At 43.2% G+C, this 18,691-nt stretch overlaps 1 protein-coding gene across 1 annotated transcript in view; it reads right to left on the reverse strand.

Moving 5' to 3' along the window:
* LOC141784449 (uncharacterized) overlaps window positions 1-18,691 on the reverse strand; it is a 34,898-nt gene that overhangs the window by 13,212 nt on the left and 2,995 nt on the right. Inside the window, exons 2-24 of the mRNA XM_074662289.1 lie at window positions 17,651-17,737; window positions 14,620-17,173; window positions 12,513-12,574; window positions 10,924-10,962; window positions 10,709-10,828; window positions 10,124-10,557; window positions 9,849-10,027; window positions 9,576-9,711; window positions 9,395-9,492; window positions 9,270-9,307; window positions 7,781-9,090; window positions 7,632-7,666; window positions 5,224-5,373; window positions 4,975-5,103; window positions 4,817-4,855; window positions 4,588-4,713; window positions 4,377-4,497; window positions 4,100-4,276; window positions 3,984-4,018; window positions 628-777; window positions 417-545; window positions 298-336; window positions 80-205 (exon numbers count right to left, since the gene is read on the reverse strand). Of these exons, the coding sequence (XP_074518390.1) occupies window positions 80-205; window positions 298-336; window positions 417-545; window positions 628-777; window positions 3,984-4,018; window positions 4,100-4,276; window positions 4,377-4,497; window positions 4,588-4,713; window positions 4,817-4,855; window positions 4,975-5,103; window positions 5,224-5,373; window positions 7,632-7,666; window positions 7,781-9,090; window positions 9,270-9,307; window positions 9,395-9,492; window positions 9,576-9,711; window positions 9,849-10,027; window positions 10,124-10,557; window positions 10,709-10,828; window positions 10,924-10,962; window positions 12,513-12,574; window positions 14,620-17,173; window positions 17,651-17,737 (6,313 nt within the window). The remainder of the gene's footprint in view (window positions 1-79; window positions 206-297; window positions 337-416; window positions 546-627; window positions 778-3,983; window positions 4,019-4,099; window positions 4,277-4,376; window positions 4,498-4,587; window positions 4,714-4,816; window positions 4,856-4,974; window positions 5,104-5,223; window positions 5,374-7,631; window positions 7,667-7,780; window positions 9,091-9,269; window positions 9,308-9,394; window positions 9,493-9,575; window positions 9,712-9,848; window positions 10,028-10,123; window positions 10,558-10,708; window positions 10,829-10,923; window positions 10,963-12,512; window positions 12,575-14,619; window positions 17,174-17,650; window positions 17,738-18,691) is intronic.

Here is an 18,691-nt window from a genome sequence, read left to right on the forward strand (position 1 = left end):
AGAGGAGTGTTTAGACCTACTGTCAAATCTGTTTGAGAAAATCGTCCATGCACTTGTACGTGTGTGTGTGTGTGTTTACCTTGTTTAGGAGAGGCAGAAAGTTCCTCACTGAACCAATCTTCTTCAAAGTCTCCCTGAGCTCCTTTATATCACGCAAGGAAATGTTCCTGATGAAGATGATTCTTGCTCCGTCATAGCTCTCCCTCTGATGAGTGGACAGAAATTGGACATTTGAACCATCCTCCAACAGTGCTTTAATATTTATTGAGATGAATGTGTTCTTTGTGTTTTACTTACAGAACACGTGAAGCTCATCAGGAATTTATAAAGCTCAAACTAAGGAGACAGAGAAGAGGAGGCATTAAAAACCACACTCAATGACCGCTGAGCATCTTCAGGGGAGGAAACTTGCTTACTGGTGCCAATTCGAAGAAGTTGAGCACGACATCAAAACACAGCTTACAATTCCTTAAAATGAGAGGATTCACTTGGCAGGTTTTCATCAATTTTTGCACATCTGCGGCTGTGTTCATAGTGATGAATGCCTGGGAAGGAAAACAGAGGAAGGTGTCACAGTTTGTATTTACAGAAGTTGGAAAAATGAATGATTCATGACCGGGTGCTGACCATGCGTGACTGGGGTACGACGTAGATGTTCTGGAAATGGTATTCAAACCCAAAGGGAATCAGCAAGTCGGCAACATCGGCCTCCGTGTAGCTGTCGTTGTATGTGGGCAGATTGGTGATGAGCAGCAGCCTGCTGCCATTTGTCAAAAACTGTAAACACAGAGATAATAAAGAGAAATTCATGGTTGGAGACAGAAGGTCTCTACTAACTTGCTGGAGCAACCTCACTTGAAGCTTTATAAATTTTAAGAATTATGTCATAAATACCAAAAGATCTTTGTTTTTGCCAAAGGGTTTTTTTTAACTAAAAGGTGCTGGGGGAACTAAATTTTTCCTGTGGTCAGTTGTCTGTGCTTTCACCACGGGCTGAAAACCCTGTTAGATTTGGTGAATCAGGCCAGTGACATATGAAGCAAAAATAAAAGGAACTGCAACACCCAGCCAGACCAGCAGAGGGCAGTAAGACAAAAGGTCACTGTTAGGTCATAGCCTGTTTGAATGAAGGATATTTAGCCTGTGCCTGATTTGATCAACCTTATTTCACCGCAGATGGATTTGACATTTGAAAGAAGACAAGCTTGTAGGGCTGCAACTAACGATTATTTCAGTAATCATTTACTCTGACGGTTATATTTATGATTAATCAATGAATCAGGTAAAAAAAGGATGAGAACACATAATAGTTAAATTTGCAAAATCAAACATGTATGTTATAATCATAACATATTGCTATTTTAGCTAATGACTACTTTTTGCTTGAAGATATATACTGAGAAACATTATATTTGAACATAATTCATCAGACCAGATGCTACATTTATAAAGTATAAAAGTGATATGAATGTATTGTCACTTAAAGAATCAACAGTTTGGGCAAAATAACATAAAATACATTGTTACATCATCGGATTAAGAACTAAGTGGGCCAAAAAGGTACATAAATAAAAATGTGTCCTCAATCTTTTTACTTGCAGGTCAAACAGTACACCCATTCTGCCCTACTACTATCTGTAGCAGCTAATGCTAAAGTTGGTTTAATGAAGGTCGAGTACGTATACCAACAAAGTCATATGTGACCCCCGAATGAGCCCCAGAATCCATAAGTTCCAGTGCCATGGGACGATATGTACCTTCTCATCTTCTCGCTTGCACGTACGTGGACTGGTTTGTCACTGGTAGCCTCGCACCGTTTTGGTCGAAGCCGCAACCGTAGATCGCCCTTCAAGGGGCTGTGACAAGCTGGTTTGTGGCATTTGTTCTCTTCATCAGCCTGGGCTGTGAAGATTGTTGGCTGCAGTATTCACACTCATGCCAGTAATTCTTTTGTTTAAGTAGTCGCTGACTCCCGGCTCTCTTTTGTTGTAGTGGTGCCCACGCCCAGTATAATTGCTTTAACCATGGCTGAGCTGTTGTTTTTTGTTTGGTAATTGCTCGTGTCCCAGCTGCTGTTTTCTGTTGCTGACAAGGCGGTAGTGTACGCCTCTTTACTTTGTCAGTGGCTGTTGCCGGTGTTTTTTTGTTCAGTAGGTGCTCGCGCCCAAACTACTGATTCTGCTACTATAGGGCGGTAGAGTACACCTCATAACCTTAGTCTGGTTTCTGTTTTTTATTTAGTTATTCTGATCGTGGAGCAGTACTCCCACTTGCCCCTAGTTATTTGTGGTGAAGTGTTGACAGGATGGCTACTGTGTTGACGCCTACGCCCTCTTTTGTTGGTGGACTGGTGTGTTTCAGGCCCTTTGATCTAGTCATGCACCACTTGATTGTGCGTGTGCCAGACGGTGATATTCAGTGCTTGAAGCCCCGCCTCTGGCGGTCATCTGGGATTCATAGAACTGTAGTTACTTTCATAATTTTCCTTTTAAGTGCTGGATCATTGCAGTAGTACATGCCATGCCATGTAAAGTCAATTTTGTCAATTAACACGCTGTGTGCGTACACTCAGCGTGAAAAACCTCCCAAACTCTTGAATTTTTTTTCACATGCAGCCCCACAGCCCAGGTAATCTACACTCCAGCCAAGTAGGTGGCGGCAATGCACTAGTTGACAATCGCTAAATAATCTGACAATAAGGAAGAAGACAAATTGAAATGAAAAGAAACAAATAAATTAATGGCACAGCACAGTGCATTGATTTTTGAACATATCTTTGACACTCTGAATCATCGATTTTTATAGATTTTATCGATTTGTCGTTGCAGCCCTATAAGCTTGTTTCAAAAAGCATGAAAGGATGGATCACTTTGCCATTCGAAGCATAAATACAGCAGAGATTGACCAGTGGTATGGCTGAAGAACAATCCTTATAATTAAGGATTTTCAGCAGGATGCATCCTTCTCCACTGATTATAGATCATCATAAAATGGGGCCAAACTCGATTTTCATTCTTACCCCTTCCCCTTCGTCTTGGTCCTGTGCTTTAAGGGCCAAAGTGAAGGGGTGAAAAAAACATGTCTCAGAAACAAGACGCCACTTGATCCCCATTACGTCATCTCCCCTAGACGCTCACTGGCTGTTCTAGGCAGATTGACTGTTAATTCACTTCCAAACAAAACATATTTTGATGATAAACTGATGTTAGATTAGGTCGATACATTCAGTAAACCGACACCACCACAATGCACCGCATCACATGAGTAATGAGACAGTTAAACCATGAAAAGCTAACATTACAGTATTCAAAAGCTATATTATGTAGCTTCTGAAAACTGTAACATTAGCTTATCATTGCTTGTGTAGCTAATGCAGCTCCTGAAAGCAGCTTAGCTGTCCAATTATTCATGAAATGCAGTTCTTTGTGGTGAAGTCTGTTTGCTGTGAATGTGTCATCCTGCTCTGACAACTGTGTAGCTATTACTAGCTGAAGCTGTAGCTATAGCAGAGTTAGCTAGATCGTTGTAACGAGTAATTTCAAAATACAACCAACAGTTCAAAACATGGCTAATATCAGTGTGGGGTAGCAATGGATTGGATATCTGATAGAGATATTCATATCATGGGAAATTTGTCAAACCCTTGGTTTTAAGTGAGGTCCTGGTTTGTCTTTGTTTCAAGGACTGTGAAGACCTTCACCTTCACCTTACGGAGAATTGGGACACCACTTCACTACACATGCTAAACAAAACTAAGGGCTAAGAGGTAGAATTGGGACACACATATCAAACTGAACTTGGATGACTTCCCCAGGACTACTTCTGTGTTTGAAAAGCTATTGAAAACTGGATCTCCACTGACACGTTCAGCTGAAGGACTCCAGTTTACAGGGTCACTCCTTAAACTGGAACACCGGGAGCTGAGAGACAAATTCACGTGATCATTGAGCTATTTCTTACATCAGAGTTTCAATACAGCTTACCTTTGGTGAGAGGTACTGTTTTTCAAAGAGGCACGCTAAAAGAGACAAAAAAAAAGGTTGTAAAACTGTAATCACTTATAGACATTCGATACAGACAACTTAAGCCATTTTCTTACAGAGTTTGACTTTGTGAAGGTGCTGTTGTATCGTCTCTCCACTGGTCAGAGGGGTGCCGTCAGAAGCACAAAGAGTGACACCACACCTTTTCTGTTCCTTCATCCCTGCAGCTATGGCACTGCTTCCAGGTTGAGTGTCCTGATTGGTCATTTTCATCTCTTGCAGAGCTGCCAGATCTGGAGGATTAAAAACAGATGACTCTCGGTATATGAAAGTGGGGTAAAAGGGGCTCTGAGATAAGAAATGATTGTTAATACTCCTTTGTCCCAGACTTACTTGAAGTGCTGCTTCGGTATAAGTGCGCCCTGTGGACCTTATTGTGTCGCCCTGGATAGACACACTTGTACCAGCCCTCAAATCGTTTGATGTCTTGGACTTTCTTGAACTCTATAAACACCTGGAACACACAAGAAGAAAACCACATAGAATAGAGAGAAAACAGATAGGAGTTATTTAGTTTTTAACTAAGCCACTTAGGGCTTTGTACCTTGTTGAGAAGAGGCATGAAGTTCTTGAAAGGACCAAAATACTTTAAATCATCTCTGAGCTGCCTGATCTCCTCTGGTAAAATGTTCTTGATGAAAACCATTCTGTCTCCGTCATCCTTCACAGGCTGCAGGAAGAAGAACAGGTGAACACATAAAGCAAAATGTCCACCAGGGGGAAACCAAGCTGATAGAGTACAAATCAACAAGAGAAATATTTGATTTCCTTACGTGGTCCAGCAGCCTCATCATTTTTTTATATAACCCAAGCTACAAGAGAAGAAGAGCAAGAGTTCAAATGCAAACATAATCTTAAACGTTGAACCACTGGCACAATTCAGCAAGTATGTTTCTGTAGTATAACTGTCTTTTCGGCTGTTAAAGCTTACCGGTGTCAACAGTTGGTTGGTGTTTACAACATCAATGAAGACATCACTTCCTTTAAAAGTAAAGGACTCATTGATAAAAACGCTCAGTGCATCACGAACACTCTTCATTGTTGGCATCAGGACAAAGGCCTAAGAACATCAGGATGAGGAAAAAGGTGACTTTTTTAATGCATTTGTTTAAAAGTATACTTTAAGAGGCAAAACACTGTTCGGATCAAAATGAGAGGCAGGAAAATAAATCGTGCCTACCAAGCAAGCTTGAGGGAAAGCAAAGATGTTGTCGTCTGTAAGTTCAAACCCAAACTTTGAAAAGAGTGCAGCAATGTCCTCCTCTGTGTAGCAGACATCCTCGTACTTTGGCAGCTGTGTAATGAGCAACTGTCTCCGACTCTCCGTAAACTGGAAAAATAAAGCAGGAGAGACAGAGAAAGAGGGAGGAGTTAATTTTACTGACAGCAACTCCAAAAAAACAGGGTCAAACCCCCTCCATCCTCATTTCAAAACATTCAAAGACAACAGACACAAAGTGCCAGACAGTGTATGAGGGTGAAAGAACACCAGGAGTGATGGTTCTTGTAGAAACAACGAGCCGGGCATAATCAGCAGGGCTTGACATTAACTTTTTGCTAACCAGCCACTATGGCTGATGGTTTTCCAGAGTTACTAGCCACTCAGCATTTTCACTGGCCAAAAATTAGTTGTTAGATAATTATGTTTAATATGATTAAAGCCAACCATGACATGCTTAAGATTACTGGAACCGGATTTGCAACTTTATGGATGTAAATGACTCCTGTTTACACTCAAATCAAGACTACATAAATGTTTAACTCCACAGGTCATTATCAGGTGTTCAGCTCTGATCAGGTTGTTCTACTTTTATATGAAAATACACAGTCTCTGAAGACAAAGTCATAGTAATACAGAAAACAACAGATATAAGTCACACTGGACTATAAGTCACATTTATTTAGAATGATATGGTTTGTTTACAGTATTTCCAGAGTGAACTTTTTACATATAACTTTGATAAGTTGGTATTTGTTTATTAGGAGGTTTAAATATTTTACCTACAGCACCTCATATCTGTGACCACAGACAAGTTTCCTTTTCTCTTTTCTAAAAGCGCTCCTCTTCCCCTCCCTGCCCTGCACTTGGTTTGACCAGTGCAGCGTGAGCTTAAATGAGCTTCATCAGATAAACATTCTCGCTTTTAAAAAGTTACAGGAGTTCTGGCTGTGGTTTGTGACTCAAATCCTGAAATCTGTTTACAACCAGAGAGAAGAAGACGTGAGTGAACTTTTATTTCTCTAAATCACGGGCTGTTTCCCAAAGCCCAGGTGCCTTGCCTTGCCTTGCCTTTGAAGGCAGTGCCTTTGAAGCCACTTCCTTCCAATCCAAGACAAGTGTCCTGCCTCTGCTCAAAAGGAGATGCTAATGGAACGGCCAACAAAGGCATATTTTTTACCATCAGATTCCTGTCACAAATTTTTATGTAAATGGAGTTACATTGTCTCACATAACATGTGTTGCACTGTGGACAGTGCTTGGAAAGTTAAATACAAACATGGGAGTAGACCATATGCTGAAGCGGCTACAAACATTGTCATGGCTTGCCACTTTTGTACGCTTTTTGCTTTTTTATTGCCACATCATTGACACTCTGCAGGTGCAGCTTCTCAGTAATTATAGTTACGTGAGTGACACACAAAAGAGTTAAGTGTTGGACATGGTATAAGTTGTTATTTTCAGAGGTGTATTTTGTTGCTTACATTTGAATTGCAATTTACCTCGCACCTCCACTGGAGTGTTTCTCTCTGGTGCGTCTTTTCCTTCCATTTTTTCCTTTTTCGTAGATTCACGCGTTGCATGTTGGGTATTTATAGCCATGACAAGGCTACGAAGGATACACCAGTGTATCCTTGGTCAATTAGCCACATGCTAACCAGACGGAGGACATATGCCTCCAAAAGGACATGAACATTGGAACAGCAAATAGGCAGCATCTGATGATGTGGATGCCTGCCCACGCCCACATCAGACCAAGGCAAGGCAAGGTACCTGGGCTTTGGGAAACAGCCACAATGTCAGGTGCAGAACACCAGGAGCTGTCAGGCTGTCCAAGCTGTAGATGGAGTCTGAACTCCTGTCAGCATTGACTTCAGGGGTAGGCTTCACAAATGGGCCAACAAAAAAGCCAACACTGCGTGCAGGCAGTGCCCTTGAGAGTTGTAGTCTCATATTGCAATTGGTTTAGTGTTTCAGATGCTGATGCAGAACATTACAATTCAATTCAATTCAACCTGCCAAAGTAGCGATGTTACCCGATACTGCTGAAATTCACCTACAGGTAGCAGGTTGGCAGCTGTTAATGTCAAGCCCTGATCAACACCATTAAAGTAAAGAATAGGAGGGGACCGAGCATTGATCCTTGGGGTACACTGTGTGTAGCAGGGTTGGATTTGCACTTACTGATGGAAATGAATTGAAATCAACCACAAGCATTTTTATTTTTGCTTAAATTTAGGGGTTCAATGATTTGTAAATCTTCAATTTTTTTTATTTTAATAGTGAGCGCAGTCTCCCAACCATTTAAGAACAGTGGCTGGATATTGCAGATGCTAATATAAACGACAGGTATGAGTCAGGGGACCTACTGTTTGTTTCAGGTATGTTCTTGCTTTGAAGAATCCTGTAAAAAAAAAAAGATGGTATTAGAATGGAAGAAATGGGCTTACAGGATGATCACATTGCAGATATTTTGAGGAAAAAAAAATCTCCCTCTGGTTTCTTTTTTGGTTTTTACCTATTGCCATTGGATCAATGGCATTTTCCATCATCTCCCCATAAGTTTGTGGAGTAACTACAACCTGGGTACCCGGTATCTTCCGGCTCAATGCTGCAGCTTTTGTGCTGGTCACGTGGTCTATTGCCTTGGGTTCTGAAAGGGGCACAGTGCTTTGCTGGACCTCTTTTGAAGCTTTGATGGGGGCTTCTATCAAACGGGTCTCAGCAGAACTGGTTTGTGGTTGACTCTTGTCTGGCTTGTCTGCTAAAGTTTCTGGTAAAACTTCTGCAGTGCAAACTGTCACCTCTGCAGGCTTTTCAACGTTAGCTCCTGATTCCTCATGCTCCATTGGTTCACCTGCATCCACAGCTTTTTCAGCATTTGCTTGATTCTGAGTTCCAATGATGGTTTCCTTTGCTTTTTCAACAACAGAAGAGTCTACTGCCTCGTCTTTGGGCTTTTCTTCACTGGATAGTGCCACTGCTTCAGGGGGCTCACTTTTGTCTTTTGTAGCCACTCCTTTGACATTTTCTTTCACAGCAACGGTTCCTGCAGGCTTCTTGTCCGGCTCAACTGCAGATTCCTGAGCAGCATCTTTCGACTTCTCAGTTTTAGGCCTCTCTTCACTGGATAATGCCACTGCTTCAGGAGGCTCACTTTTGTCTTTTGTAGCCACTCCTTTGACATTTTCTTTCACAGCAGCCGTTCCTGCAGGCTTCTTGTCTGACTCAACTGCAGATTCCTGAGCAGCATCTCTGGACTTCTCAGTTTTAAGCCTCTCTTCACTGGACAGTGCCACTGCCTTAGGAGGCTCACTTTTGTCTTTTGCAGATGTTCCTTTGACATTTTCTTTCACAGCGGCTGCTCCTGAAGGCTTCTTGTCCGGCTCAACTGCAGATTCTTGAGTAGCAGTTTTGGACTTCTCAGTTTTAGGCTTTTCTTCTTTAGACAGTGCCACTGCTTCAGGAGGCTCACTTTTGTCTTTTGCAGATGTTCCTTTGACATTTTCTTTCACAGCAGCCGTTCCTGCAGGCTTCTTGTCCGACTCACCTGCAGATTCTTGAGTAGCATCTTTGGACTTCTCAGTTTTCGGCTTTTGTTTGGACTCTACTTTGTCAGACCCAGACCTGGAAGCTGTGGTTTTGGCTGTTTTTACCTCTACCTCTGCTCCCTTTATTCCTGTTTTTGATGTTTTTGTTTTCTGCTGGTCTGGGATGTTTTTGGCCTCCAAAGTTGCAACTTTTTCTTCAGTAACAGTGGTCACACTTTTAGACGTGGCTGTTGAAGAGGCAACAACCTTTCCATCTTTGGATTTAGATACAGACTCACTGGATGTGTCAGATTTTGCCAACAGATTTTGGAAGAAGAAATAAAGAGATGTTATGGTTAGAAAGCATTGACATTTCAACGTTGATTTTACTGAATATCATTGAAACGAAGGTGTTGTTCATTCTGATGTTCTGATCTGTAGTGTCTTGAAACAAGACCTAGGTGAAATATGTCTTACTTTTTTGAAGGCGTTTTTTGCTCCATGGAAACATCCTCCTGAAATCAAACGGAGATGTGCCATTTAAGGTCAACAATGTTATTGAAAGAAACTTCAATCAACAGACAAAGAAAAAACTCCACTACCTTCTTGTGACTAATTGTGAGTTTTATCCCATTCACATTCAGGCTCTTTAAGTCCTTCATTTTTTTTGCGTCTTCTTCTTTCTCGAAGATCACGACTGCTTACATTTGACCAAACACAAACAATCTCCTTTATTCACTTTGGCATGGACTAGAAGTGGAGCTGTGAATGTGCAGTAACTTACCAATGATTTGGCTCGTAATAGAACCACAGACTTGGTTTTTCCAAAGTCCTCCACAGCGGAGAGCACCTCACGGTGAGACATAGATTTCTCGATTCCGTGGATTTTCACCATGGTTGCAGGTGATGCTTTTCCAGACTGGGAAAAAGGAAAGAATCAAATTAGACCAAATATGTGAAAGATATGTCTTGAGTTCACACACCCTTTGTTAGTCTTTGTAAAAAATTGTCCTCAGTCTGCAAGCTGGAAGCTTTGGAGGATTTTGTAGTTGACACCTTTGCAGAGGACGATGAGGCAGAGGAAGATGATCTTTTTCTTTCAGCAGAGGGAGAAGAGGAGCGTTTTCTACCTCTGTCAGAGGAAGATTTTATCTTGGCTAACTCTGCAACCAAAGCAGGAGCCAGAGTCTTCACGACAGCCTCCAGGTCAGACTGACCAGACAGCGATTGTAAACCTTGAGGGTAAAAAAGAAAGAACTTTTGGTTTCAAAACATCATGGTGTAAGGAAAAACTGCATTTCAACCATTTTTAAATGTTTATTATCTTTAACCTGGTGTTTCCAGTAGTTTCTTAGCCAGTCTTGCAGCACTGCTCCCTCTCTCTTGTTTCTCTCGTTCAGGAGAAGAATCCTCTGCAGACGTCAACCTTTCACGTTTGCTCCTCGGTGTCGACCCTCTCCTGTCCTTTCTCCTAGGTGTTGACCCTCTCCTGTCCTTTCTCCTTGGTGTCGACCCTCTCCTGTCTCTCCTCTTTGGTGTCGACCCCCTTCTGTCTCTCCTCTTCGGTGTGGACCCCCTCCTGTCCCTTCTCTTTGGTGTCGACCCTCTTCTGTCCCTCCTCCTTGGTGTTGACCCTCTCCTGTCCCTCCTCCTTGATGGAGATCGTCTCTCATGGCTCCTTGAGCGTGATCGATAGCGTGAGGAAACCCGCCTGTCATACCTTGGGGAGAAGGAGCGGGAGCGGGAGCGAGAGCAGGAAGAAGATCTAGAAAAGAAAGGCAGAACTTATAAGTTGCAAACGTGGCATCCACAAGGCTGCTCATCATGTCTTCATTTCTCCAAAGATGACTGAAAAAAAGCTGATGAGTGAGATGTTTCTGGAATCTGTGCTTAAGATATTAGAATTTATGAAGGACCTGCGGCGACGCCTTGAGCGCTGAGGTGATCTTGATCGACTTCTCTGTTTGGTCCTCCTGCCCTCTGAGCCACGGTGCCGACGAGGGCTGGATGACTTTGACCGGGAGCGATGCTTGTGCCTAAAGAATTGGGTGAAAATTCCAACAGATCAATTGGCAAAAGTCGAAAATAAAAAGTGTTGTGAACTTTGTAGGATCCGTAACAAGAACTCTACCTGGACTTGCCATCAATCTCTTCAGCCCACTCCGGGTATCTGAGAAAGCCAATTCAAATCATTATTCAAACAAACTGCCACATTTTATAGCAACAGATGTGTTTTCTGTATAAAAAGGGGAGGGATCATTCAATGTACATTAAAAACATCTGAGAATGGTACTTCCCTTTTCTTTAAAGGGTTCTACATTTAGTATGTTGTTTGAGGATTATTCTAATTACATGTAGAACTGAATGATTTCAAAACTATCCAATTCTGTTTTTAACATTTTACTTACATCCTTTCTTTAAAGCAAAGACACAAAGGCCATGTGCACACGTAGCTGGGTATCTGGGAAGCCACCAGTGTCAAGCAAATACTTTTTAAAAGTGTAATAAGTTATAGTTACTTGTTACTTTCTCCAAAAAGTAATTGAATTAGTAACTGAATTACTCCTTCATAAATGTAGTTCTACAAGGGACAGTAATTCTTGCGTTAGGTTTTAGAAAAATCTTTTATTTTGCTAAAGAATTCAGTTTTTGAGCAGGTTTTGCTCTGGGACATAATGTTCATGTCTGTTTTTGTCTTTTCTATCTTTGACGTTGAAGTGGTGTCTGTCTACGCCCATCCTGAAAACTCCAGTTTTAACTCAGACCACTCAGTGTTGGCTCATATTAAATCTACAGCTCCTGTCCTGAGTCTGGCGAGTGATCCAGGTCAGATAGACCTGCCAACTCTTCTGCTTTAGGAGAGATTCTACTGCTTTTTAACCCCGTTCTCTGGCTCCACTTCAAACTTCTAATTTCTCTAGATCAACCCCTTATTTTTAAGCCTAGTCCTGTCATCTCTGATATTTTTTGAAGTCAAAACAAGTCAGCTACTCGTGCTTTAGATTCAAACCTGGAAAAGCATCCACCCCTCTCCCTGGAGAGGTTTGATCCAAAGAGGCTGCAGGAGATCCTCTTTGACTGCAGGTTACACAGACACACACAGGAAGCTGTGTGATATTTGTAGCTGAAAAGTTGACTTTAGCATCAGCTCTTTGTTAAAGACGTCTCATCATGATTGTTCTTATCAATTTTTGTGTGTCTGATGCTTTTCCCCACATTTTATCTACAGCTCCTCTCTTGTTCCTGGCTGATCGAGCCAGGTTGGATACAGAGTAACGCACCAAATTTCACTGTTGGTAATGGTGTGGCGTTTGAAATAGTAACTAAATTACCCGTTACTGGAAAAACTATCAGCGTTAGTAACACTGTTATTTTTGATGCTGTTATTCAAACACTGGAAACCACATATATTTTATAAATTAAGCCCTGTCATCCACACCAAACCACAGTTTTACATCACTGAAAAATATTCACTGTCTAAGTGAATATTTTGGAAAACTGGTTTCATGGTTTCGTGTGGACGCCGGAGAACAGAGTTTTTGGTTCTCAAATGTAACACCTGAATGACGAGGGTTGGTTGGCACAAATTTAAAAACATGAAAAACACCACCACCAATGGGTTTGACATGCTATGAGCCGTATATGGTGGGGTGTCTTCTTCTAAAATACCCGGCTACATGTGTGCAAGGCCTTAAAAAAGTAAGTAGAAGAAACACTGACTTAATGCAAAGTTGCTTGCAGTTCTCAAGGTGGAGGTTGGTGTTCTGGTGCGAGATCCAATCCTAGTAGCCAAAATAAAAGAGACATCTCATTAACAGAGTTCCTTCTACACTTATTTTAAAAAGCTCACATTTATTTAATAAATCAGGAGTCTCAAATATTCTCTGAGACCCCAGCATTTGTGCTTCATTAGCAGAATATTTTAAACGGTACTGTAAAATAGTCCCATGAGCAGAAGCGTGCTTTTATTCATCTTCATCAGCTCATCTTGGTGCACATCACAGTTTGGGACGATACTTTTAACGCCACTGCTCTAAAGCAAAATCTATTTAGTGTCTTCTGAAAATTGGCCAACAGGAACAGAAAGACGTTCAGACCTTAGTGATGCTGAGGCACAACATTAACTCTCAGCCATGGTAAAAGCCAGAGCATAGATGAAATAAAATGAAAGATATGAAATCAACAACTTATTGATGTTTTTCCAGCAGTGTCTATAGAAAAAGAAATAACATCGTGAAAATCTTCCTGGGTTTTAGACTGCCGGACAGCTGGCTCTGTTTCTGTGAAGGCCATCTCTGCAGTAACCACGATCAAGTAGGAAGCAGGAAAAGGCTGGGAGCTGGGAAATCTGGAGTGGACGCTGGAGGCTGACAAACTTGGAAGAGGATGAACCTGGTGTGCTTTTTTTACACTGTGAAGAAGACATGGCTTTTGGAAATACAAAGAAAGTGTAAAAAAAAAGGGAATATTTTGACATTCTAAATTGATAATTAAGGGGGAAGTTGCTGGATTAAAGCCAGTTATAAAAAATGCTTACTGCTGTAATGAACACAAGTAACAGCACAAACTTAGAGGCTTTGGCTGCAGAGGGACAGAGGGTTGGGAATCTTCACCATCTTCTGGCTCATGGGTTCTGCACATCTTTCCATCACATCGTCTCTCGGTCCAGCTCTCGGGACATCTCAGGCTGTTGACTCTTAAAACGACTTTACCTCCGAACACATGTAAATCTGATACTGACACCTCAAAAAGAACTCTGACATATAAAGCTTCCTATCGCTTACATTCTTGACACGGCTGGTATGTTTTGGGACACGAAGAGACAGTCAATGAATTGTTTTAAACACAGTTCAGACCAGAAGCTGTAGAGACACACCCCATTGAGAAATGTTGCACAGGTAGTTGGAATAGTAGGCAGTTATTGAGCTGGGGACTAAATTTAATTTTCTTGATAAACTGTAAAAAACTAACGAGCTAGACTGGCTTACACCACGGCAGCTCAGCAGGAAAGTGACGGACTCTGTCAGAAGCAGCTGAGATGCACTTCACCCTGCCTCTCCACTCTGTATGTGTGTTGCTTGGTCACACGGGTTCAAAGGGTTTGCACTGTAAGCTACAGCTAGCACACACAGAGGGTGCATCTCAAAGCTCCAAAATTCCATCCCTCCTTCCTCCACATGCGTCGTTCACTTGCGTCTTAGTCCCTCCCACCAGAGATGCATGGGAGAGACACAAGGAAATGAAGAGAGGAGAGAGGATGGAGGAGATTTGTTTTTTGAGCAATGGGACATCCTCTCCTCCGGAGCGACGTGTTTCATTGATGACGGCGTCAGCTGATCACCTCTGGATCATCTGTCAGTCAGCTCTAACAGCTGTTTGTGTGTCTGCACATGTGCGCTGTAATAACTATGGGGGCGTGTCTGTCAGTGAAAAGACTTCTGCAAAGCCAGCTCTCGTGTCTCCTCGATCATAGCTCCTCCGATCAGTCTCCTCCATCCTCTCTCCTCTCTCCTCTAAGTGCGATTATCGCTTTGGGACAGTCTTCAAAATGGTGACTGGGAAAGTACTTCCGGAGCCGCGGAGGAGATAGGACGGAGGAGGCACGAAGTTAACGCATTGAGACGCACCCACAGTAAGCAGCTGCCATCACTTCCTGTTGAACTAGTGTAAGCTGAAAGATTTTAGAATGGCGTAAACCAGCTGACTGCAAGTTAATCAGCTGATTTCTCTAAGAATCTCTGGTCTTAACTGGGCTTGAAACAATCTTTACAATAAAAGAGAGGGCAAAGATGGAAGTAGAGAGAGATCATAAAGGTCTTCCACTCACCTGCATATCAGTACATGTTCTGTTACAGAGAGTACAGGCATGAGGGAACCCCTTCGGGGGAGTCGCTGCATAGTCATTAATCACTGCTTCTGGGGGGGTCTTGGAGAACTTCGACGGTGGTTGAACGCTGGAAGTCGTCATCATTAAGGGATTGTAGGAAAGATGGCCAGTAACTGTCTGGGGTGGGACTGGAGGGGTAACACTGGAGTGAGGACTTCCAGGGATCAGCGACAGGTGAGGAAATGATTCCCCGGGGGAAACACCTGGAGGCCACAATGTTGGTGCCACCTGAGCTGCAGGTAGCGTTGTTTGTGTCTGTGTCTGTGTCTGTGGCTTTGGGGTCTGTTTTACCTGCTGTGTGTGTAACAGATTAATCTGAATCTTCTGTTTTTGGGTCTGCATTGGCTTCGTCTGCTGCACCTCCTGCTTTTGGGTCTGCTCCAGCTGTTGTTTCTGTGTTGGAGGAATCTGCGTCTGTTGCTTCTCTTTTTGGGTCGGCGACGGTTTCACCTGCTGCCCCTGCTGCACTTGCTGTTTCTGGGTCTGTAGGATCTGAGGCTGTTGAATCTGCTCCCTCTGGGGCTGCTGGGTTTTCTGCTTCAGGATCTGTAGCATCTGTGTCTGCTGTATCTGCTCCCTAGGCACAGGCTGTAGTTGCAGCTTCGCAGTCTGCAGAGTCTGCGTTTGCTCTATCAATTGTTGCTGCTGCATTTGCTCCTTTGGTTTTGACTGGTGTCTTATGATATGTTCAACAACCACTGACCCTTTCCCTTTGGTCTTGCTTGGATCCTGGAGCCCACTCGCTTCATTCCTACTACCAAGTGCAAGACCGGGATGAGTGGGATTAATTCCATGAAACAAAGTGCTGGTGGGTGGTCTGGTTACTGATGTTGACTGGTGTTCTGACTCTAAATCTTTTAAAGCAAAGGATGCTTCAGACTTGTGCCCTCTTGTGTCTAATTTTGGCTGAGATAAATGGCTGAAGATGCTTTGCAAAGACTGGTTTGGTTGGGGAAGTGATTGTTTTGTCTGATTGTTGCTTGCAGCTGGTGCAGAGCTCAGTGCTAAACTAGATGAGGAGCTGAGACTGGAATAAGAACTTGGAAGCTCCCGTGAAGAGCCCATGGCACTGCTTTTCCATTCTGTTGCAGACTTTTGCAGTGGTTCTAGGTTGTGCCTGCTAGAAGTACTGTCCATTGAAAACGTACAACCAGTTCTGTCAATGTCTCTATCACTCTTCCTTGACATCACATCACCAGACCCTGCAGTATATTTTCCAGTGTGTCCATAGTCAATCACTTTACTCGACTGAAGAATAGGTGCTGACGTTTTCTCTTGCTGCATAGCTTCTCCTCCAAATCTGCTCAAATTGTAGCTATCACACACAGTTCTGGAAGGATGAGGTTCGGTAAAGGGGTCTGACTGAGCCACTGGCGCTGCTGACATCCTCTTGTCCTTCTTCAGGCGTATTTCCCTCATGATGAACGGTAGGTTGGCAGGAGTGATCTGGTCTTCAGGATACTCTATAAGTTGTTCCAAATCCTCCTTTTCAAGCCCAAAGTGCAGAAGGATGTTGGCAGCAATTTCAGAGGTGTACTTGGGTCTACTGGGCCCGGAGGGTGCAGGCTTGTCGTAATCGCCCAACCCCGGGATTGCGTTCATGTCACGGCTTCTTTCGATGGGGGTATCAAACCTACTGTCCCCGCTGCTTGCACAGCTAGAAGAAACAGGTGGTGGGTAAAACTTAGACTGGTCAGAAGTAGGTCTCTTATAGCTGGATATCCAGTCCAAGGAGCTGTTACTATCTTGAGCGTCAAAGTTGTGTCTTTGTCCTTGATGGGCAGAGGACATGGAGTGGGAGGGCATCCGTGTGTCCGATGAGTGAAATGCATCTCTCTGTGAACTGGAAAAGCGAATGTCCTGATCCACAGGCCGATGCACTTGTCTCCCAAGAAGTCGAACTTCCTCCCTGGCTCTGCTAATGTGCAAGTCAACAGAGCTTGCAATGTCCTCATCTACTGCAGCGAGACTCTGTGCAGGCCTGTAATTTCTTAACTGAGACATCAGAGGTGGAATCATTCGCTCAGAGGTGTCAGGGATCATCGAGGAAGCCCCAGAGGCACCGAAGCTCGAAGCAGGTCCAGGAAAAGAAGGTGTCCTCTGAGATTCCTTCTCTGACTGTGTACTGGTGAGCCCATACTGGCCCTGGGATGAACTCTGGTTCCCAGAACCGTAAGGATTATACAGCTGCCGAGACATGGTGTTAGCAATCTTCAGGTGGTTGAGGAGATTAATAGCTGCAGCGGTAGGGGAGGGGGGCGTTGACGAGATGTAGGGAACAGATTTGTTCGAGTTGGGTGAAAAAGTCGCTCCGCCAAAAGAAAGCGTGTTGCTTATTTGAGTAAGGGCGAGCTGGGTCTTCAGTTGAGCCAGCCGCAAGGCAGCAGCCTGCTGGCCAAGCAGGAGTGAGCTCCCTGGAAGCCCTCCGAGTAGAGGGCCCGGTAGGGGCCCAGGAGGGGGACAGGGGGCGCAGTGCTCCGATATCGATGCAAAGCTAAAAGGTTAAGAAAAAAAGGAAGGGATTAATGAAAGAGACTGAGGTTGAAATCCACCATCAAGGGAGGCCGTGGCTTTGCTGTCAACATCAGAATCTCTTTCACCTCCTGGTCTTTGCTAGTGAGGCAAAAAGGAAAATTAACAGCACAAATAAAGAGAAGACGCAAAGTCAAAGCTTTTAACCAGGCATACACAAACACACACGGCACAATTTTCCAGTTGTCCAATCATTAAGCAGCCCAATACTGCAGATACTGTTACAGATGATCTTGTGCTAAGTCCTCAGTTTACATTTAAATACAGTCACCTTGGATCAAGTGCCCCAGGCAATGCAACTTGCTTCGTGTTAGCACAAAAATCCAGAAAATGGACCAACACCAAACTCTGAGGAAAGGTTAAAGTCAGTGACGATTTAGTGACTAAAGCTATCACTTGAAGAACATAGTTGGCATCACTGGAGAACCCCCTTTAACACCTCTGTCTGAAACCCTTCTTTTTAACAACCGTGTCTTTACAGTCCTCCAGGTCTCTGGAAGCCTCCTTCACTTCTAAGGAGTCAAATCTGACAGAGAAAGTTTGGAAAAGGACAAAAACATTCTCAGCATCAAAGAGCAAAGCAGGACATTATCGGTACGTATGTTTTCTTCTTCTTTTCAACAAGTCCTGTGACAGGCATACAAGTTTTCACCAACAAAAATCCCTTCTACTAAAGGTTTCTGCACACAACATCTACTCTCTGCTTTTGTTATCTTCCAACCACTAAATAAAAAACATGAATGTTGCTTTTTGTCCATTCCGAACAACAACCCATACAACTTTGAGTGTTTCATCTGCACTCCTCACTTTTAATTCAGTTTAATTAAAGTGGACACATCATGCTTGTTTCTCCTTTTCACTATGCCAGACTAGGATGCCTGTAAAGCATTTCTGCCCTCAGTACAAGTCATTTAGTTCCTTCATTGCCCCACAATAGCGTTCTCAATATCCTCAGTTTAGGCCATTTTGAAGATCTCTTTGAAACGCTCCGTTTGGAGAATGACCTCCAGTAACCTCGCAACGTCACAGCCATTTGTGCTCTGATTGGTCAGTTCTATCAGAGGGGTGGAGGGGGTAGAGCCAGGGGGCGCTTTTTGCAGCATGGCAGTATTTACAAAATCGCCACATTGAATGGAGCAGACCGAGCGAGTTTGCTGTTTGCCAAAACTTCACCGTAAGGCATTGATAGCACTAATAAAATGGTAGAGTGTAGGATACATCCTTTTGTATTGGACCCCGAGTCAGACCCGGACGGTTCTGCAGCTCAGGAGGAAGAAAATCCACCTGGACACAGATCATTTCAGGAAGCTTCAGTGTGGTGAGTGAAACCGGTACTGTAACATGTATAGTTTATACGTGGAAATATAGGCAGACTTCACCAATAAACTATTTCTATAACAGGGCTCCATCCTGCTCCTTCACTTTTCTCTGTCTGTTTTATCCATCATGCTGAAAGTGCAGTCTAAAGATCGCCTCTACC

Source organism: Halichoeres trimaculatus, unplaced genomic scaffold (genome assembly GCF_033239565.1).
Source record: "Halichoeres trimaculatus isolate MK-OKI-2021-1 unplaced genomic scaffold, fHalTri1.1 fHalTri1_scaffold_22, whole genome shotgun sequence".
Lineage (NCBI taxonomy): Eukaryota > Metazoa > Chordata > Actinopteri > Labriformes > Labridae > Halichoeres > Halichoeres trimaculatus.